General features: G+C 41.6%; 1 protein-coding gene across 1 annotated transcript in view; it reads left to right on the top strand.

The window, feature by feature from the left end:
* Positions 1–19773, top strand: part of LOC147891267 (putative methyltransferase PMT12) — a 30782-nt gene extending 11009 nt beyond the window's left edge. The window contains exons 3-9 of the mRNA XM_087389785.1: positions 8747–9017; positions 9217–9309; positions 9429–9585; positions 17262–17522; positions 17924–18052; positions 18210–18284; positions 18618–19773. Of these exons, the coding sequence (XP_087245911.1) occupies positions 8747–9017; positions 9217–9309; positions 9429–9585; positions 17262–17522; positions 17924–18052; positions 18210–18284; positions 18618–18843 (1212 nt within the window). The 3' untranslated portion in view covers positions 18844–19773. The remainder of the gene's footprint in view (positions 1–8746; positions 9018–9216; positions 9310–9428; positions 9586–17261; positions 17523–17923; positions 18053–18209; positions 18285–18617) is intronic.
* The last annotated feature ends 2864 nt before the right edge of the window (positions 19774–22637 follow it).

Raw genomic sequence — 22637 nt, 5'->3', positions numbered from 1 at the left:
AAGGGCCTAGTGCTAAGATTGTGCCTAGGGGTAAGGAATTAAATGCATCCCAAGAGAGGGGTGAAATGTTGCATTAGGAAGGCCCTATATAGATGACATGTGGCATCTAGATCTATCTAGGGAATTGGGGTTTGCTAAGGCTAGAGAGAGAAGAGAAGATAATGATTCATGAGATTTTAACGTAGATCTCTGTCTGCTCGTCAGCCTTAGCAAGAATTGGCTGGGAGGTGATTCATGGTGCTGCTCCCGTGATCTGCAGTAGAGGCTAGAATAGGAGAGAGCGTAATAGCCACCAGACAGGGTACCAACCCTGCTGGTCGGTCATCTGAAGGGGCCTGGGCAGAGCCTATAAAAGGGCCACTTCTCCATTCAGCCCAGCATCCAGTGCGAAACTGAATGCCCCTCTCCAAGGCTGTGTTCAGCACTCAGATCTGGGGCAGTTTTTGAGAGAGAGAGTCCATCAGTTTTCTCCAGCACTCTGCTGTGTTTTGTACTGCTCCCTTGGAGCTATTTTCTGCCCACCATCCGGTGGATGAATATACTCTCTCTCTCTCCATCTACATTTATTTCTGAGTGTGTGTTACTTGCATCTGTGATCATCTATCTGAGTTGAGTGTGTAAGAGTTGGAGAGATCTTGGGTGGAGGTTTGAGTGATTCATTCCCTCCTATTTTCTAACAGAGTGGCCATACCTATTGCATCAACGCAGGCCCATTTAATAGCCAGCTGCCCCTCCCCCCCTTCCTCTTAGGCATTTTATTCGAACCTATTCAATTGTGTGCAACACCTTGGGCTTTCATTTTCCACGATGCCCATCCAATTGTGGGGAATATATGAGTCATTTTAAGCTTCAATGCAAGCTTGTTGAAAGCTTTTGGATAAGAGAGTGCTGTTAGTATGAACTCGTTTTTGGATGTTCTTGGTACTACTACTATAGTTGCTAAAAAGTATGACAAGCATGCACGACCCTTCCATGGGCATGTGCTCCATCGAACCCTACTATGGATCTACACATTCCACCATGGGCATGTGTTCTCCTATTCGATTGCGGCGTGCATCTGTCCATATAGTAGTAGCCATGATTGCCATTTGGCAGATCATATGCACCAATAAATCCCAAAGTGTTAAGCCTCTTTGTCCTTGTCATATGGGCGTCTATCAACCCCTTGTCAATGACCCAATGCGAGCCAATGTCCATGTGTTGAATGAGATGTCCAGATGCTGCCTGAGAAGAGCACTCTAGAAAGGGTAGAAGGTATCCTCCAATGCTAATTGCACGCTCAAAAGTCTTGCCATAAGCTAAGAATACCTTGAAGGTTTGTTTGTACTCTCCACAACGTGAACAGTCCATGTGGGAGTGCCATGAAGGTGCCCTTCTTTGCGGCTGCTCATGGGCCTGGAGGAAGAGCACACAGGCTAGGACAAGGCTCAACAAAGAGCCCATTATGTGGGTTGCAGGACTGGGCAAACATCCAGCCAGAAGCAGGTTTAATAGGCCCCCCAGTAGCTGGTTAGAGGGGCTTCCTGCCCCATATAAATCCCCCATCTGGGGGGCCACACATTCATTCAGCCAGTCCTTCTGCAGACTGTATTCCAGCCCTCCTTCACTCCAGCCTTCAGATGTGATCATCAGAGAAGGTGGAACAAAGGTATTTCATAATGAATTAGAGGTGGACAAAGGTATTTGCAGGGTGCAGCTGAGGCACTAGTAGCAGCAGCAGCAGCAGCAAATCCTTCCCAGACACTAGAGAATGTGGACAAAGGTATTTGCGGGGTGCAACAGCAGCAGCAGTATACCCTAGCACTGTGAGGAGCTCAGGGGGTGAGCAGACCACAGAGGTGCAGAAGAGAATCTAATAGAGTTTTTGAGGTCCTCTCATACCCACTGATTGACAACATAAGTGTTGCTTTGCTTGCTAAGTATGCCTTCTTTTTGTTTTTCAAAAAGTTTTTGTTTCCTCTTTTTTCTTCTCTTTCGTTTTCTCTTTTTATTTTCTGTGTAGATTTTTGGACTTTAGAACAACAAAAAATCTAAATTTGTATGATTGGATATATTCTAGTCTTACAAAGGTATATTTTTGAGCTCCTCTCATACCCACTGAAGTCCTGAAGAGAGGTGCACAGCTGAAAGAGAGAGCAGGCAGATTAGGGCAACATTGTAGTGGCCTTAGATCCAGCCCTAGTGGGCAGCACCGCTGAGCACATAGTATGGTTTGTGAGTGCACAATTTTTGGGTCCTTTCTTGGACGTTCTTATTCAAGTATTGGTTGTCATGTCGTGCTCTCTATTCCAGATCTGAAAGTGGTTGGCATTTACATGTATGTGTGCACATCCCGAGGAGGATCTAGAGTTTTCAGGTTTGATCTCATGGGCGATTCAATTGCCGCTGCATGTTCTAACGTGGTACCAAACGCTAGGACTCGAGCTAGACGTACATGATCATATATGTTTCAACATGGTATCAGAGCCAATTCACAATTCAGAGTGTAAGAGCCCAAATTGAGCTCCAAGGACCCCCGACACAGGAGTGGATCAGATCACCTCAGAGGCTGTGTATAATGAAAGGAAAAGGTAAGCACAGTTTGCTATCTGTCACTTTACATTCCAATATCTTTCAGGATCCGATGACTTCAAAGATGCCATCACCCAACTTGGGACAATGGTAGGCTAGACGGGAGCAACTACCCAATCTAGAAGGGTGAAGATAAGGAGCCACATGGGGGCTAGAAAGATTTGGAAGGTTGCTATAGGCGAAGAACTGAAACTGGAGAAGCTAGTTTAGTGAAATATGTTGGCCCAGATACTCCGATCATTACCATGGCGTCAACTGCAATAATTCCACACATTCAATTGATGACGGATACTTCAGAGGAGACCTGGACCATCCTGAAAGACTTGTACATAGACAAACAACACTGGCCATATTCTTACACTCTAGAATCAGTTGTGTACAATGAAGATAGAGGAAGGAGATTTGGTAAGTGAGCATTTGTTGTTAGGGATCAGCTGGCAGTTGTTGACACAGATCAAAAACCTGCATTGTTAGTGCTCAACATGGTTTTTTCCGTATGTGTATGGTATGGATACCAAATGTTTTCAAACATCTGAAAAAGAGACATGAAATGGAATTTCATACATGAGCCCAAAGTTTTTAAAAAAAATAAAAAGTTTTTGATGATCATGATAAAGGAGATGAAAAGGAAGAAGTTGACCTTTGAGCTAGAGCTAGCACACTAAAGCTTGAGTCTTGACTTTGGTAGCCTCATTCCTTTTTTGCAGTCTCATTTCTTTTTGCCTAGGCTTTCAGAGTTTTCAGCTGTGATGCTTGAAAGTTGAAAGTTGGAACTTGGAAATTTTTCCTACACTTGTCTTTTAAAGTCTTAAGCCACATGACTCTTCAATCCTTGATCATTGACGTATTTGGTGACTAATGAATCATGAAGTGACAAGTCTTTAATTTCTATAAGTGTTTATGGTTTAATTTATATTTTTTGAATGCTTAAGTAGTTGAAACTTGAACTTGTTAATAAAATTTGCTATGCCTTATGTTTTGAAAGTATGAAAATTTTGGTTCAGCCAGGGGCATTTTTCCATACTCAGTCCATACTTCCATACCCGTATGCGTATGTCGTATGGAAATGTATGGAAAGAACTATGGTGCTCAGTATGCTTCCCAAGAACTTTTGGAGTTTGGTCACGACACTAACCATTACAGAGCGATTGAAGCTACTACGAACAACAAGGTTAAGCCTGGACACGGTAAGCCCAAGGCGGACGGTGACTCAAAGGAGGCAGGGGACTCATCGAAAAATGGAGGCAAGAAACATAAACAAAGAAAAGCCTGGACACATTGCCAAGGATTGCAAATTGAAAAAAAGATTGCCCTAAGCATCCCTGAGACATTATTTGCCAGCAGGGTGTTGTCTGTCATGATGTCAGATATTGAGTGCTGGTGCACCAATTTAGATTATGATTGGGAGGACAGCTGGGGGGCTCAGATTGAGGACAAGGCCATCGACACTAGACTCACATGACCGTGGCACTCAAGATAGGTGCCTGTTTGCTGCAAAAGCAGGCAAAACACGTATATTCATCCAGGGTATGTATTCTCACTATTTTTTAATGATGCTATGGAATATTTGGTTGGTTTGGAGTTCTCAACAGGACGAGACCTGCCGGACAGCCAGAGGGGGTAGTTTCAAAGCAGAGGCATGCTAGACTTCTTGGAGGAGTAAGAAAGGTGGTGATGTGGACTTCTTGTGGAGGACACGGTGCTGTCAAGGTCAATTGTCAAAGAAGCCTTCCCAAAAGGTTTCAGGTGCATGATGCTGGAGGGTTATAGAGCAGACTCTGTTAAAGACTTCATGTAGAGATAGGAGAGCAAAAAGAGAGTATGTATGTGATCTTGGAAGACTCCGGATCCGAACCTGAGGATTTCTCACAAGGAGCATTGATCCGGAGACAGGAAGAGCTCTGGATGTATATTTCCATGAAGAATTTGTGAGATGATCGCTACCACTTCGAGGGAGACATGATGGACTAGTTTCCAAGTATGACGCAGGTGGAGTATGGATGATGCGGAGTGGTTTCCAGATGACATGGACCATGCCTTTAGATAGCAGATGTTGATGTTTGATCTACGAGAGTTTGGGTCAGACACAGAAGACACCTTCAATGTGTTCCTTAGCGCTCTTCCCAAGGAGAAAATTAGGGCCAACTCCCCATTTGTATGCCCCTAAATGAGGAGAGCATGGGGGAGCGACACCTATAGCATGGAAGGGGGAATATGGAGAGAGAGGCTGCCATGTGGGCACACAGGCTGCCACACGGAGAGCATGCAGTCATCCTTCTTAGGTTTGTTTGTACCCTCCACAAGAGGTTGACTAGTCCATGTGAGACTGCCATGGAGCTGCCCTTATTTGGGGCTGCTCATGGGCCTGGAGGGAGAGCACAAGGGCTGACACGAGGCTCAGCAAAGAGCCCATTTGCAGGATTGGGCTAGCACCCAGCCAGAAGGGGATTTTATAGGCCCACAAGTGCTGGTCTGGTCGGTCAGCCAGCAGACCCAGTCAGTCAGATGTGCAGACTGGTTCAGCAGATTAAGGGGCCTGCTGCCCTATATAAGCCTGCCATTGAGGGACACATTCATTCAGCCAGTCCTTCACCAGACTGTATTCCAGACCTCAGAAGTGTTTTGCAAACACTAGAGGAGGCAGTACAAGGCAGCAACAACAAGGCGGAGAATCAACCTTCCACTTCAGCCTTCAGAATTTGCTCCAAGACACGAGAGAAAGTGGACACAGGTATTTGCAGGGTACAGCAGAGGTACTAGCAGTAGCAGACTCTAACATATGAGGAGCTTAGGTGATGAGCAGACCACGGAGGTAGAGAAGGGAAGCTGATGGAGTTTTTGGGCTCCTCCCATAGCCACTGAAGTCCTCAACAGAGGCGCGCAGCAGGAGGAGGAAGGAGCAGATTAGGCTTTGAGTCATTTGTTACCAGTGTGGTAACTGTGAAGGGGGCAAAGCTGCTCATTCAAGACTTTATGTACAAAGACGCTTGTGATTTTGGAGAAGGAATCTATCCTCGTGACTCTTGTGAACTGAACTGCACTTCAAGAGGGGATTCTTGTGTTTTCTTAGATCTTAGACTTTGTCAATCTACGTCTGGGAGAGACTTTGTCAATCTTAGATTTAGATGCTCATTTGGGAGAGACTAAAATGAAATCGTTTATACTTCACAAGCAGTTGTAGCTTGAATGAAGAGATTTTGGACTACTTTTTGATTAGCCTTCTCCTTTAGTGCTAGCCTTCGTCATGGCTGAGTCTGCCCTTCACCTCCGGAGTGCCGACAGAAACTCAGTAAGAAGACTTTGTATAAATGGATGCTCAAGTAAGTGTGGGTGTGTGGATTTGTATGTGTGAGAGAATATTTTTATACTATGGTCTACCCCCACTGTTGGGCGCTGATGATGTCAATGGGGATGTCGTAGTAGCTAGTCCCTGCTATGCGTGATGGAGTTTATGGTTTTCAATCTTATGAGTGACTATCGTGAGATTAAAACTGCATTATGTTGTGTTTTTAGAGGATGAGTTTGGGAATGTTCTTGGATTTGATCTAGGTATATGCTTCTGCCGTATTAGCGGACATGCAAATTTCACGTGTGAAGTTTTCGTCCAAGTTGCGGCTTGCTGGTATTGCGATAATTCTTTCTATCTTAAATGGTGCGTTGCCCTATCAACTAGATTTAGATGCTTGTTTGGGAGAGACTAAAACGAAATCGTTTAGGCTTCACAAGCAGCTGTAGCTTGAATGAAGAGATTTTGGACTACTTTTTTATTAGCCTTCTCCTTTAGTGCTAGCCTTCATCATGGCTGAGTCTGCCCTTCACCTCCGAAGGGCTGATTGAAACTCAGTACGACGACTTTGTATAAATGGATGCTCAAGTATGTATGGGTGTGTGGATTTGGATGTCTGAGAGCATATTTTTATACTACGGTCTACCCCCACTGTTGGGCATTGATGACATAATGGGGATGTCATAGTAGCTAGTCCCTGCTATGTGTGATGGAGTTTATGGTTTTCAATCTTATGAGTGACTATCGTGAGATTGAATCTGCACTATGTTGTGTTTTTAGAGGATGAGTTTGGGAATGTTCTTGGATTCATCTAGGTATACGGTAGGATCAGAGGTTGATATATATGATAAACGTGAACAACCTGAATATAGTGGTTTACACATTATAAGAATGTAGATGAATTCTAATGTAATAAGTGTTGGAAAATTTCTGAACATGTACATCTAGCTCAAGTTCTAGCCTTTAATCCAAAAGGTAGAGCACGCAGTGGAAAATTGAATATATATATATATATAGAGAGAGAGAGAGAGAGAGAGTATATATATATATAGAGAGGGAGAGAGAGAGACACACACACACACCTCCCCCCTTTGTAAGACTAGAATATGTCCAATCATACAAATTTAGATTTTTTGTTGTTCTAAAGTCCAAAAATCTACACAGAAAATAAGAGAAAACGAAAGAGAAAAAAAAAGAGGTAACAAAAACTTTTTTGAAAAACAAAAGGAACATATACTTAGCAAGCAAAGCAATAGTTATGTCGTCATCAGTGCCCAAGCATAAGCAGCTATACTGGGTTTGGGCAAACCCAGTGCGTACTAAAATACGTCAAATAAACAAAAGAGAAAGAAAACAAGAAAAAGATCTCTCTCTCTCTCTCTTTCTCTCTTAAAACATAAAAAACTAATGGATCCCTTACACTTATGTATCGCTTTCTACAAAGATGCAAAATTACATTCCATCACTGTGACAACCCTCTACTAGGACGGCTAACGTGCTCACCAACTATAGGTGAATTAACATTCATCCAAGTGACACTTTGATGCCACCGACTATGTATATTATATATATATACACATAGATAGGTAGATTAATTATATTGTAACAAGTGTTGGAAAATATCTGAACATGTACGTCTAGCTCAAGTTATATATATATATATATATATATATATATATATATATACATAGATAGGTAGATAATTCTATTGTAATAAGTGTTGGAAAACATCTGAACATGTACGTCTAGCTCAAGTTCTAGCCTTTGTGCGTGCGTGTGTGTGTGTGTGTGTGTGTGTGTGTGTGTGTGTAGGTAGATAAATTCTATTGTAATAAGTGTTGGAAAATATCTGAACATGTGCCTCTAGCTCAAGTTCTAGCCTTTGGTACCATGGTAGAACACGCAGTGGAAAATTGAATTGCCTAGGAGATCACACATTAGAACTCTAGATTGAGCAAATTGTCTGTACAGACCGCGCACAGTTCATGGTTAATTTTTACACACCCTGCAAGCCTGACCAGTCTACATGACATGGCCATGGTGCCCACACACGGGCTGCACATGTTTCCACATAGCAGGAGAGGAGGGTTCTCTATCATGTCATAGGCCCACACACGGGCTGCACATGTTTCCACATAGCAGGAGAGGAGGGTTCTCTATCATGTCATAGGCCCACAGCTAAAGGACTGGTAGATTGGAAGGTTTTATCGGCCCCCAACCAGGCTGGTCAGCCTGTTTCAGGTTGACCAGATCTGGTTGGCCCCCACCAGCTCCAGTCAGTCAATAAGAAGGGAGTTTCTACGATTCTCAGTTGGCCATCAGATAAGGGGATTCCTTCCTATAAAAGGGAAGCCCAGGCCTTATTTGAGGCAATCAACTTTGAGCATCCAGATGGCTCTGCAGTTCAGCAGCAAGGCTGGTATAGGCTGAACACTAGGGCTTCCTTCTAAAGCCAGACACCTTCACAGTGAAGCATGCAGGAAGAAAGTGCAGCAGTAGGGTGGCAGACATTTGCCCTCAGCTTTGATATTGGTGGAGCAGCACTTTGCTGTACACGGGATCATCTGTGAGAGGCACCTTTTGTACTTCAGTTCATGTCCTATGTTGGACCTGATAACTCCAAAAGCCCAACTCCTTTTCCCTTCTTTTATCATCCTGATTTTTTTCTCCTATATATACACCTCCCTTTTTGTGTTGCTCCTTACTATTGCTTGTTTTGGTACAGGACAAAGAATAATGTATAAATAGAGTATGTAATGGCTGTCATGTATGTTTTACTGTTCAAAATTTGACCAGGTTTAAGATTTTTTAATATGGTGAAATGATGTGAATCATTTCCGACAATGATCAGAAAGTTTATACATGAACTAAGCAATTATATGGCAACAGCTTGCTCCATCCTTGGAATTTGGAAAACAAACAAGACTTGTGCTTGATATTGGAGGTGGAACCGGAAGTCTGAGTGCTGCATTGTATAAAAGAGGAGTGCTTACAATGACAATCACAGATAGAGAATCGGCAGAGAATGGAATACAGTTGGTACTCGAGCGAGGACTTCCAGGCCTTGTACAGACACTTCGTACTCACCGTCTGCCTTATCCTGACCAAGCATTTGATCTATTGCACTGTGCTGATTGTTCAATTCCTTGGCTTGACAATGGTGCGCCACTTACCAAGAATATTCTGTGCCTTATTCCAATCTCAGCATAGATGTGAAAACAGAAGACGCCTGAAAGTACAGGAACTATGCTTTCTGTATCTGTTTTTACCTTGGAAATGTAGACTTTCAACGTTTTAAACTTGAGATAAGTCACCTTGAACACTATATTCTCCCTTGTTAACTAATTTTCCAATTTCAGGAGGTTTGCTTTTGCTTGAGGCTGATCGGCTGGTGAGAGCAGGGGGTTTTGTGATTATTATAAACACGTCAACCAATGAACAATATCAGACGGGTTTGTAGTTCATCCTTTAAATCTAAGACAATTCCAAATCTTCATTGGTTTTTGTTATATTTGTGACAATGTATAGCTTTTCTGAAAACCATTTTTTGCATGCTTTGTGGTTTTCTCAGGCATTGTGAGGCTTACTTCTGCCATGTGCTGGGAGTTACTCACAACACAAGCAAATCTGATAATATGGCAAAAATCTTTGCATAAAACATGCCATTCATTGCATCCTGCAATTAATCGTGATGCATGTGACAATTTTGCTCCTTCCAATTCGGCCTGGTAAAATACCTGCAATGAGATTTTTATAGAGTTTAAAATTGAAGGCGAAACTCTTCCTTTCTAATCCAGAAGTACATTGCTTCAACTGTACTTCTCTAGTAATGCCAGAAATTTTGTTTTTCATTTTTTTGTTTTGTTTTTATTTTGGACTACTTTTTGATTAGCCTTCTCCTTTAGTGCTAGCCTTCGTCATGGCTAAGTCTGCCCTTCACCTCGGGAGTGCCGATGGAAACTCAGCACAAAGACTTTGTATAAATGGATGCTCAAGTATGTGTGGGTGTATGGATTTGTATGTGTGAGAGCATATCTTTATACTATGGTCTGCACCCATTGTTGGGCGCTGATGATGTCAGTGGGGATGTCATAGTAGCTAGTCCCTGCTATGCGTGATGGAGTTTATGGTTTTCAATCTTATGAGTGACTATCGTGAGATTGAAGCTGCACTATGTTGTGTTTTTAGAGGATGAGTTTGGGAATGTTCCTGGATTCATCTAGGTATATTGTTTTTCTTTAGGATTATCTTTATTAAAATGAGTTGTATTGGTATCTTATTGGAACAAAACTCTAAATTATTGTTTGACTGTCAGTTTGGATGCTGATACTGAAACGAACAATACTGATTGTATGACTTGATATGAAGTTTACAACTTTGAATAATGGGGAATAACTCATTAAAAATATGAGCATCACATGTCTTGACCAAGTAAGATGAAATATCTGCAAAAATTGGAGCATGGAGCTAGGGGCCTATGTCCTATCTATACAGAAAAGAAAGCATAGTACTCTACAATTATAAAGGTAGGACTTATTCAGGTTGATTAATTGATTTTAGTATGCATTTTCGCATGCTTTTGCAAACCGAATCTTTGATGATATGGGTACTGCAAGCGGTAAAGGATCACCCATGTTATTATGGTTAATTTGAATGTGTAGTATGGCGTGTCATGAATAACATAGAATAAGAAGGCATGTGGCCCATGGTTGAGGTGGCAAACTGTGACCAGCCTGCTATGTGGATGGCACCTTGCGTGCATTAAGCTGGTAATTTTGCATAGTTCATTCATGTAGTATACTACAAGGGAAAGTTGGATGAGATGGCAAGCATCTTTGTGCCAAGCCTTCACTTGTCCACCTAGGTGGTGTTCGTGCATCTAAATATTTATTGAGAAGGGTTCATGCGTATGAGTCACCCAATCTTGACATAGTATGTTGGGCTTGATTTTAGATGGAAGAGGAGGATAGAATTGTCACACCTAATTGAAAGGCTTTGGGCCATATGGTCACATGGAGGACTCCCCCACCCACTTTGTGCATGTGGGAAGCCAATTAATTGATGGAGAATTGGCTATCAAATGGGAACTCTAGCTTGATGTGACATATGTTTACCCTCACTTTGTCACATTTTGTATATCCTTCTAGCTTCCATGCCTCCCCACTCCCTACCTCCTCCCTGCTCCCTGTCTCCCTGTCCCCTTTCTCTGCCGCCTTGCTTCCCGTCTTGTTTCTCTACCCCCTTCTTCTTTTCCACTTCCTAGCTGTTAAAATGAAGGGCCCAAGGCTCCCCCCCCCCGTGCACCAATGAAGCTGACAAGAGGCAAAATAGATAAGAAAATGAGTGCAAAAGACAAAGGATTAGAGGGAAAGCAAAACATAGTGAAGGAGACCAAGCCTATATAAAAGGACAGCAGGATGCCATTGACAATCTAAATAATAGGAAGACACGATGTGTGGCTCCAGACTGACTTTCATCTCAAACTTCTGCTTCAATAACATTTTCACATGAAGGATATCTTCATCACTATCACTGTGATGATCAAATCATCAACATAAATGACAAGCATCAGAATACCTTTCTCTGTTTTTCTCACATAAAGTGAGAAATCTGCCTTGGAAATTTGAAAGCCAATAGTGACAAGATAATGTCCTATCTTGTCAGACCATGCTCTGGGTGCTTGCTTCAAGCCATACAAGGCTATCTTCAACCTATAAACAAACTCAGGATGAACAGCATGAACATAACCTGGTGGCTGCTCAATATAGACCTCTTCTTGTAAATCACCATGCAAGAAGGCATTCTTTACATCCATCTGATGTAAACACCATCCCTTTGATGCAGCCATAGCAATGACTGCTCTTACGGTTGCCATCCTTGCAACCGGACTGAATGTTAATCGCAGTTGGCTATTGAGGAGATCACTAGGTGGGTGGATGTTACGAAACAGGAGCCTACGAATGCCATCGTTTCAGCCATTGTACTTGAGCACAACAGAGAACCATAAGAGTCCTGGGGATCCCACACACTTCCACCACCTCCTTAGCTGATTCGGATGCCACTAGTTTTGTGATATCGACCTTGGGGATCCAAGAATATGGCATTGAGGGAGCTTGCCGCATAGGTTGCGATCCGACTCGGACTGAACCATTGGTCACACATTTCAGAGACACCCATGCCCGCGTTGGGACACTATGCAGATATACATGGATGAGGATGTCACACCTTTGCAATTAGAGGAGAGACATCCCCTCCTACAACAGTTTGATGTCCCCTAGAGGGAGGGGAAGTGAGCATTAGTCCGAGATGGGTGTCTCTTAATATGACCAAAGTGGACATCCTGTGGCACCCTTGCGTAGGGGGATTGGCCCTATGAGACTCAAACGACCGAGACCCTAACCTGCACTGTTTTGGAACTACAATGGTTCCTTACAGTCAGACCTAGGGAGCTTCTCAGAGTCATACACAGGACGAGATATTGTTTTTTACACAGTGGCTCATCAAATTCTAGAGTGCTTTGCCCTTCGTTAGTGGGTGCACGTGGGAGTCAATATATCGTGATGAGACTAGAGAGGCACACAGAGTTCATGGATCGGGAGGAGTGGCCATTTTATATAGATCATCTCTTATTGGGATAATCTTGATAAGAGGCGTGACACACATGTCAGGTTTCTTTGGATTTAGATACAGTGCATCTCTGCAAGATCTTTTTATTATAGTGTAGCTACTTTCCTCCTGAGAGAGTTTCTAGTTTTTTGGAAGATTTTGTTTCTTGACTTGCTTGTTTATTTTTGCTTAGTCACTTGCTTCGTTTTATCTTTATTTCTTGTTTTCATTCTCTTTTGTTTATTTTGACGTATTTTAGTAAGCACTGGGTTCGTCCAAGAGACTCCGCGGATCTTTAGAAACCCAGTATAGCTGCTTATGCTTGGGCATTGAGGATGACATAAGTGTTGCCTTGCTTGCTAAGTATGTCTTCCTTTTGTTTTTCATAAAAGTTTTTGTTTACCTCTTTTTTCTTCTCTTTCATTTTCTCTTTTATATTCTTTGTAGTCACCTGCTTCGTTTCTTCTTTATTTCTTGTTTTCATTCTCTTTTGTTTATTTGATATTTTAGTAAGCACTGGGTTTGCCCAAGAGACTCTGCGGGTCTTTAGAAACCTAGTATAGCTGCTTATGCTTGGGCACTGACGATGACATAAGTGTTGCTTTGCTTGCTAAGTATGTCTTCCTTTTGTTTTTCATAAAAGTTTTTGTTTACCTCTTTTTTCTTCTCTTTCATTTTCTCTTTTATATTCTTTGTAGATTTTTGATCTTTAGAACAACAAAAAATCTAAATTTGTATGATTGGACTTATTCTAGTCTTACAAAGGTATAAACTTTCCTCCTGAGATCTCACTTGTCTCTAGGGATCTCCATGAGGGAACCAAGTCCTGCCCATACACAACCCTATATCCAAAATCACGGATTTTTCGAGCCATGGAGAAGACCTTTTGTTAGGGACTTCAATTCGAGGACTATTGCTCATCTGGTGTCTAGTACCACTCGTTGACTTTCTAGATATTATATTTTGCTACTTGATATTAATTTGGATGAGGCTGGGCTATCTCGAGTATCTATGAATAGGCGAGGCTCAATCAATATGTATGGGTACTCTTCTTGGACATGGGCAAGATACATGACCTCATCATCTATAATGGTCTGGACTGATGGCCTTCCTCCGATGAATCCACTTGTTTGGCTCTAGTGTGTTTTACTATCTCATGGCATCACCTGCCTTCACCTCACACATCATTGACTTCTCCGTTTTTCCGCCCCACCTCTTGGAGCCGATCTTACTTATCTTTTCTTTTCTTCAGCTTATCCATCCCCCATCACATAGCACACGCGGCACCATCCACAAATCCACATACCATGATATACACTTAGACCATAGTTTATCCCTTGAGTATGCCGCCCGCCTCTCTACCTTGCTCTAAGATCTTGAGGACATCCCATGTTCGGAGGATCGAGTTGCTTTGATCACCCCGACACCCACTTCCTTCATGTTACTGCCTTCCACACCCTTCTTCAAACCATACACACCACCTATCTACCACCTATTGGCTCAGTCCCCTACAATAGCTGATACAATGATGAGTTTAAGGCATTACGCCGTTAGCTTATATTCGAAACAAGTGCAATCTTTCGAGCTTGACTAGAAGATGGCTACTCCGAGTTCTATCAAATAAGATTTGTTGATGAAAATGTCATGAAGATTACTTCTACAACCCTTTAGGGCACCTTAGAACACTATTTGGTCTCATCAATGCCATGTAGACATTCCTTAGAATTCATGCAAACTCCAGCTAAATTCCTTGAAGTCTTCGTCGATGATCAATGCATCTATTCCACCCTAAGCAAACAGTGTCAAACATCAAAATGTCATTTCAAAAGATTGATGAACCATAAGGAAGTATCAAGCCAAATAGTGTATAATTGGAGCCACACAAGAAGGCCTCTTGGGACATTGTTTCAGCCAAATGAATTCACCTAAACCCTGAGAAGGCTGAAGCAATTTCAACCTTCCTAATCCAATCACCAAGTGCCAAGTTTTGTCCTTCGTCAATCTTGTAGGATATTGTAGGCGGTTCAGCGACTAGTATGCCATGATGGCTATTTCAATGACAACACTTTTGAGTAAGGAAAAAGGATGCTCTTTCTTCTTCCCCTATTCTTTGGAATCTAGATTGATCAAGACTTACTATGTCAGTCCCAATTTTGGGACTCTTGCAGGAAAACAAGGTGAAGAAATGTTCATGTATCCTATCAATTTTGCCTCCAGGAGGACGCTAGATCTGAGATGCAATACCCTGAAACTGATAAGCATACACTCTCTTTTTGGTATTTTACATTGTAAAATTTAAGTACTATGTCATGGGCCGATCTTTTGTGATAATCACTAGTAATAGTCACACCAAACAAGTTTTGAATGTCCTAATCCTATGGAATGATTAGCCAAATAGTTGAACATTTTGCAAGAGTATGACTTCACTTTTGAATTTATCGATTGAGAAGAGGACCCAAAAGGGAACGTCTTGTTGGTTATAACAATTGATAATCCATGGTATGGGGGGATACTTTAGTTCTTGACCACTTGTCTCTCCCCCTTCTAAATGTTTCATCCAGGACTAGAAGAAGAATAGAAAAGATAACATGCATTACATGGACATGGAGGATCGAGTTTTAAGGCAGGCTATTGATGCAGATGAAGTCCAGCACGTTGCATATCATGGCCATTGTCATGATAGATTCTGTGGAGGACACTATGCAGCCGATTACACTATTCCATGTTGGTTACTTTTGGCCTACACTTTTCAAGAAGGTGGTGGTCTATTATAAAACATGTGATTTTTGTTAGTTCTTTGGCAAAAAGGATCTTGACCTAGGCAGACATGACCCAATAGTTTTTGTACATCGCTTTCAAAAGTGGGGGTGCGTTTTGTTGGTCCAGTTCCTATGAATACTAGAAAGAAGAAGTATTTAATTGTCACAGAACATAACTAAATGAGTGGAAGCTATGGCTGTTCTAGGACCAGATGAAAAGGTGGTGAGTGATTTCATCTTCAAATCGATTTGCACTCATTGTGGTGCGTTCTCAGAAAGTATGTCGGATCATGGTTCTCATTTTTGTAATGAGGTTGCAGAATTGTGGATGAAACATATGTGCATCAAACATAGGATCTCAAGCATCTATTACCATGTTGCCAATGTGGCAAGTTGAAAGAACATATGACATCTTGTGTAAATCTATTTGGAAGCTTGTGGCAAGTCACCCTAGCCAGTGGGATCTATAAAGTTTTCAAAAGCATTTTGAGCATTCAACCCCACACACAAGACTGCACGGGATAGATTTTCTTTGAGTTGGTATATGATACAGAGGTGGTGCTACCTATGGAGATTAAAATACCTGCCTTGAGGCTAGTATCAAAGCAACAAGACAGAGTAGTGACAGCGTTAGTGAATGGTAAGTTGATGCAGTTAGAAGGGCTAGATGAGACGAGGAGGCTAGCCCTTCTTTACATGGAATCCCAATAACTATTAACAACGTCACAACGCAATTTGGATGCCCAAATTCACAAAGGTTGGGGGCGACAGTTCAATGAAGAACGTCTGGCCATGTGCTTTGACAGCCGGCGTTCACAAGCGAGACAAGAACTTCCTGCTACCATAGACCGGTCGATATAAAGGTGTGGAAGGATAGGGAAATGGCTTTGTTGAGACCCGAGAACTCCAAAAACCACGTGGAAGGAAGATCTTCGATAGACATAATCTCAAGTTTCTTTGTGAACAGTATTGACCCAGCAAAGGTATGCTTTGCATCCTATACTTGGGGTGAGGGAAATGTGAATGATAAAGATGACCAATGTTATTGCGATTAATTTCAATGTGTGTAGTGTGTTGTGTCATGAGTGATATAGAATAAGAGGGCATATGGCCCATGGTTGAGGTTTCTCATGTGACCACCGTACCAATGTGGATGGTTCCATGAGTTGGTGAGTGTGCATATTTCATGCATGTAGTATATTATAAGGGCAAAGAGTGGATGAGATGGCAACAATCTTTGTGCCAACCCTCCACTTGTCCACCTAGGTGGTGTTCGTGGATTTTAATATTGAGGAAGGGTTCATGCATATGAGTCACCCAATCTTTATATATGATGCTGGGCTTGATTTTATATGGGAAAACGAGGCTAAGGGTTGTCACACCCGATTGAAAGGATTTAGCCCATATGCTCATGAAAACCCCCCAACCCACCTTGTGCATGTGAGAAGCCAAGTCATTGATGGAGAATTTGTTATAAAATGGGGACTCTAGCCTGATGCAACCCTCACTTCACTACATTTTGTATACCCTCTTAGCTTCAATGCACTAAGCTTACGACCTCCTCAATTCTTCCCTATGGAGTCCCCCCTTTCCTCTCTCGTTATCCTCCTTCACTCTCTCCCTCCCCCTTTAAATTCCCCTTGCTCATTGTACATCCCACCCATTATTGAATGTATATCCCCATGCTCCCTTCCTTTACCTCATGCCATGCACACCCCTCCTCCTCGTGAGTATGCATCCCCTGCCACTTTGTCTATAAAGTGAGCCTATCCTGCTTGCCCTCTGTGTGCTCTTTCAAACTGTTTGTTTCATTCCTATCCCCTTCACATGCGATCTTACTTTCTTGATATGCTGGATCATTTATATGTAATATAAGAGTTTCGCTCCAAAATTCTTGCTGGCATACATTGCATATACAAAGAAAGTAGTGCTGTTAAATTCAAAACAGTCTGCTATATCAATATAAATTGTAGGGAGTTTGTTCTTAATTGATTGTTTTGAACATGTATAACAAGCAACGTAAGTTGTGGCTTTGGCAGGAATGTTTCGTTGACTCATTGCCTGGTAGATGCAACAGAACGAATTGAGGCCATTGTAAAAAGCTGGCCTCTCCGCCTAACAGCTCCACCCATACGGTTGAAATATGTACCAGCGGCAAGCATTCAAACAGCTAAAGAGGAAGCTTATGTGGCTGATCTTAATTATTGGAAATATTTAACATCCTTTTACTTGCTATCTTTTGGTAATTCAAGGACCAAAGATATTCGAAATGTTATCGACATGAATGCTGGGTATGGCAGGTAATTCTCTTTGATCATCGTGCATCTGCTTTCTACTTCGATCAAATTTGTTTACTGGCTTTAGGTCAAATCTTTTACAATGGTACATGGCTACCCTGCATGCACAAGATGGTACCAGCCTCCACCAACATACTTCTATATGATAATCTGAGTTGATATTCTTTGTTTGGTATCTAGTGTGGCTTGCTCAGGAAGCCCCTTCTTGACTGAAAATGTCGAGACAAACCTTTAAAAATCCCTGGCTATGTAAGTTATTGATTTCAAAAATGGGTGAAATCAATGGGATGTATGAGTGCAGACGTGGAGGAGAGAGACACACACACACATATATGTATATGTATGTAGAGAGAGAGAGAGAGAGAGAGAGATATTACTGCTTCATAACTTTGGTCTGTGTACAGTTTTGCAGCAGCTTTATCTTTAGAGAGTATATCTGAACACTGGTGGGTATTAAATGTTATCCCGATCTCTGGGCCAGATCGCCTCCCTGTTATATTTGATCGTGGGCTTCTTGGAGTCTACCATGATTGGTGAGTTCAAGCCTTCAAAAGCTTATGCTCATTTGATCTGGCTACTTATATCGTGTGGGCAAGTGGGAAGGAATTTTTTAATGAGTTGCACAAGAAGAAAGAATGAAACAGTAGACAAGACAGACGTACAAAAGGCTTACTTTCTTATCTTTTGCAGGTGCAAAGCTTTAGATGTATATCCAAGAACATTTGACTTGCTACATGCATCTGGTCTGTTTTCAGCAGATCATAGGTATGGGCATTGTAATCTTTAGTTGTATTTATGGTTTACATCATTCTGTCTTCTTATGTCTTTTCAGGATCTTGTTTTTCAAATTGATCTTGGGACAGAAGCTGGGAATTCGCTTATTTATGCCAATGCAAAAATGGGTAGAAATATGTGAGGTTAGGAAAGCATGCTAATCTGAAATCTGGGAAGTGCTTTTAAAAGCTGTGAACCCACAAGTTAGTTCTTAGGCAATCAGGTTACTATCATGCGGTACAATTGACAGATGACTTTCGGGTACGTTTATCTTTTTGAAAACACCACAGTAATGCTGGAAATAAATGCCTGATATGAAAGCAGGTGCAATATGGGTGACATAGTGTTGGAAATGGATCGACTGTTAAGACCAGGGGGCTTTGCTCTTATACGAGATGGAAAAGAAAGCGTTCTCAAATTTCAAGCTATTGCAAGGTTTTTGGACTGGAAGACTACTATTCATGATACAGAGAGTGGACCTAAAGGAACCGATAAGCTGCTTCATTGTCAAAAGCCATTCCACAGTGTCAGGCCCAGAAACAGAAGATAAGCCACTGGAAATAAATTATGGTTCTCGCTTGGTGGTGGGAATTCAGATATAACCTTGTCATTCCCGTGACAACTTCAACCACTGAGAGGTTTCCAATGTCCTGTAGATAGAAGTCTTGCTGTACTTTGGAAACTCAGGGATGGAGAGGTACGTTCCTCAGGCGCATGACAAATTTTGTAAGCACAGTCTAGAGTGTTGCTTTGTGATCATGACATAGTAGCATGACAGATGTTTGGTGATGTGGTATTATATACAAACCCTTCTTTCTCATTTCAAAATGGGGATACACAATTCATGCCAGCAAACAATGTTCGGTACCTTGATATAAAAGGAGATTCAATCAAAATGTTTAGGGGGACAAACATGCTAAGGAACTGCAGCTGGGTAAAAGAATTGTGATGTGTTCGGGGAAGCTAGAGCAAGCTTGCTGCTAAGGCTTCTCTGTACCAACAACTGAGATGAGCTCTATTTCATTGTTATCCAGACCGAGCATGTTGAATCATCCCCTTTGTGGCTTGTAATAAAAATCAGATTGATCAATCAAAGACATGAAAAATGTGCTTCATAACACAATGATGATCTCAGGACACCGAATCAAGGGTATTCCCCCCCTCAGGTTGCTGGGCCTGTCAGGCCAAATATGTGTGCAACCAAGGCAGGAGTCGTCGTGAGGACATTGTACTTTTTGACTTATGGCCTTGTTTTGGGAGAAAAAACAGACCTTAAGTTACTCTCACTAGCTGCAGAGGAAGATGGCAAAGAGCAGCATCAAGGCATTGATCATGATTTCTGTCACTTTTTATTGCATGCGCATTGGTCAAATAATAACTGTAATGCAGCCTTCCAGTTCCAGGTTCTTATGTGCATTCATTGTCATGAAGAGCCAAAGTTAAGGTGTCTTTCCAACCTCATCATACGTTTCAGTCACAATATCGGGAAGGGCTAACATTGTGGCCTTGATTGCATAAGTATGGAAGTGATTCAAATTAATTTTCTTGCTTTCCTTGTTTATACTACGCATTTTGGGGGTGTCACGAGAACGTTTAATCTGGCCCAGCATGCCCATACACGCAGGAATTGAGATTTGAAGGCTAACCTCTGTCTGTGTACTTGAACCCTATGCACAAAATTAGGCAAGTGTACATCCCCCCAAGCAAGGGTAAGCATAAATCTTTGCATACACTCCTGAGCTGTGGTATCACCTTCTCGTTTACACAGGAGCCTTCCTCTAATAAGAGTCTCACAAGCTAGTGAGGAGGTAAATTTTTGTGAAATTTTAAGCTTGAAACCACATAGAATGCGAGTGTTGACTCTCACAAGCTAGTGAGGAGGTTAATTTTTGTGAAATTGTAAGCTTGAAACCACATGGAGTGGGAATGTAGAGAGTTGATAGACTGACTAATTCTCTGAACCACTGAAGCAGAAACTGCTACATTGTTTGACTATATGCAGTACTTTTCGTATTTATCCATGGGGTTCAGTTTCTCCGGCTCGGCCAAGGAGCTCTTTAGATTTTCCTTGCTCATACCATTCCATGGGTTATTAATGTTACCAACATGCTATCCTTGGCGTGACTCCTTTAGTTTAATTGGATGGGTGGCCACAAATATAAGCTTATGTAGTCTATCATATGCTAGTATGGGACTTGTTGCTTAAATTGAGTCAATTATCTGTTCTATCATCCATGCATCTTAACCTTGGTCTATTTGCAAGGTGAGATAGGATTATTATCACAAGTTTGAATTGCACGAGGGATAGACTTTCATGGGTAAACTATAAAGAAAATTTGGCTCTTTCAAACTGCTACTCACCATGGAAATTGTCTCCACGATTTGATAGGAATACTTTCACTTTAAGAAGGTTCTCTAGTAGTACAAATATTATATGTAAGAGAGGTTAACATATAATATTGTTTGCAACAAAATTTCTCATTGAGCCATTTGTGGCTTAAAACCCGTAGGGTTTGGATAGTCTAAATTTCTTAATATGCTTTATGTCTACCTTAACATGCTCCATGGCTATTAACACAAGTACCACAAAAAAAAGGGAGAATCTAGGCAATGTACATTGTAAAAAAGTTTTGCCATTACGTTTTGGCGACACCCTTTGTTTTCTTTCTTGATCAGCACACTCCTTATTTTCTTATCTTTCAATTTTAGTGCGCACAGCTTTGAAAATGAAGGTATATCCTTTTTTATTGATACCACTCTCATCTAGTGCCTCTTGAATTACATTGATATCAACTTGATTGTTGTTAGCAAAGTGTTGCATGACATTTCTTCTAATTGTCTTACAGTGCCTTTCCTCGAGCATAAATTTTACAATACCATTAGGCAACAATCTTCTCATCTATTTAATTGGCAAGATTTTGGGATCTGCAGCTGCTCTATCAGGTTCCAAAATCTATCTACATAGACAATTATTACATTTTTGAACTTCTTTTTCCCAAACACATAGGAAGACAAAGTTAATAAACCAACAATTTGTTTCACATTGGCAAAAGACTCATCAGTTCACAATTGCAAATAGAGGCATCATCATCCTCATAACTAGCATCACTTTAATAGCCATGAAATGAAGATATCTTCATAATAGTTTGTGGGAACAAATGCCTATGAGGCGTCAAAGCTACCAAACAAGCCAGGACCCAATCAAGAAGGTAGTTAGGCACAACCAGAAAGTACAATAGAAGCCATTAAGGGGAATGAAGAGGAGTGCCAACTAGTATGGGGAAGGCAAAGCCCCCAACAATGGTCACTAATAGAGCACTACTATATAAGGCAGCATGATAATATTTCTCAAGGATAATATATTGAACTCTTGAACATGCCGATAGGCTATTTCTAGAAATCCTTCATCCCTTTGGTTGTATATTTTGGTTCGGTTAGATTTAGAGTTGCCTTTTCCTATGAGCTTACAGTGCTTCTCTCCTTGTACTTTGTTATTCTTCAGTAACACATGGTTACCTTCTCTAGACATTGAGCATATGAGAGTAAGTGAGAGAGTGGGTTTCTATTTATATCATAAAACTTTGCATTACATACTCTATATAACAAGTAATGTTCACGTGGGGCCCTTTGTAATAGCCAACCCTTTGTGCATTGTGGTGCCAGGTTACCAAACACAAAGTACAAATTGGGAAATTTTGAGGGCTCTGTCTCTTCGTAATCTTTGGCATTGCATAGAATAAGTTGACCACTTGTGGTTATAAGCACTGACTCACACTTTATCACCTCCTCCTACACCACTTCATAGCGCATAGGCGAGAAGAACAACCCAATAAGAGGAAAGAAACCAATAGCACGGACGATGACTTTCGTAGAGAAACAATGTTTGTAAGTGCCTCCCATAATTTAGTCTTCACATTGTGCACGCTGACAAAACACCTCATGCAAAGCACTAGGTAGCTACCCTCAACACTCCCACAAATGCATTTAGAGGAGAGGCATTTGCAAACCTAGCAACATCGGAGACTCTGCGATCATGCCATCCCACCCTCCCATTGCCCACACACTTCACATGGCTCAATAAGCTCCCAGCCTACACAACTTTCACTGATTCGAAGGCAGTAAGGCATCAATCTTGATGAAGAGAAGAGAGATACATTTGGCAATAGCCTTTAAGGCGGCAAAACCTTCTTACATTGGGTGTCCTATTATGGTGGTTATACTCATTCTTGCCAGGTAGAATTACCTTCAAAAGCATTCTACCAGAGTTTCCTACCACCAAGATGGCCCGACAGATCAATGATGAGATGCATTCTCTCAATCAAAAGAAGCTGAGAGTCAGCAAGT

Source organism: Dipteris shenzhenensis, chromosome 18 (genome assembly GCF_047967505.1).
Source record: "Dipteris shenzhenensis isolate YYH24624 ecotype China chromosome 18, Dip_SZ_1.0, whole genome shotgun sequence".
Taxonomy (NCBI): Eukaryota; Viridiplantae; Streptophyta; class Polypodiopsida; order Gleicheniales; family Dipteridaceae; genus Dipteris; species Dipteris shenzhenensis.
Note: the sequence above shows the minus strand (reverse complement) of the source record. Positions and strands in the feature narration are given on the sequence as shown.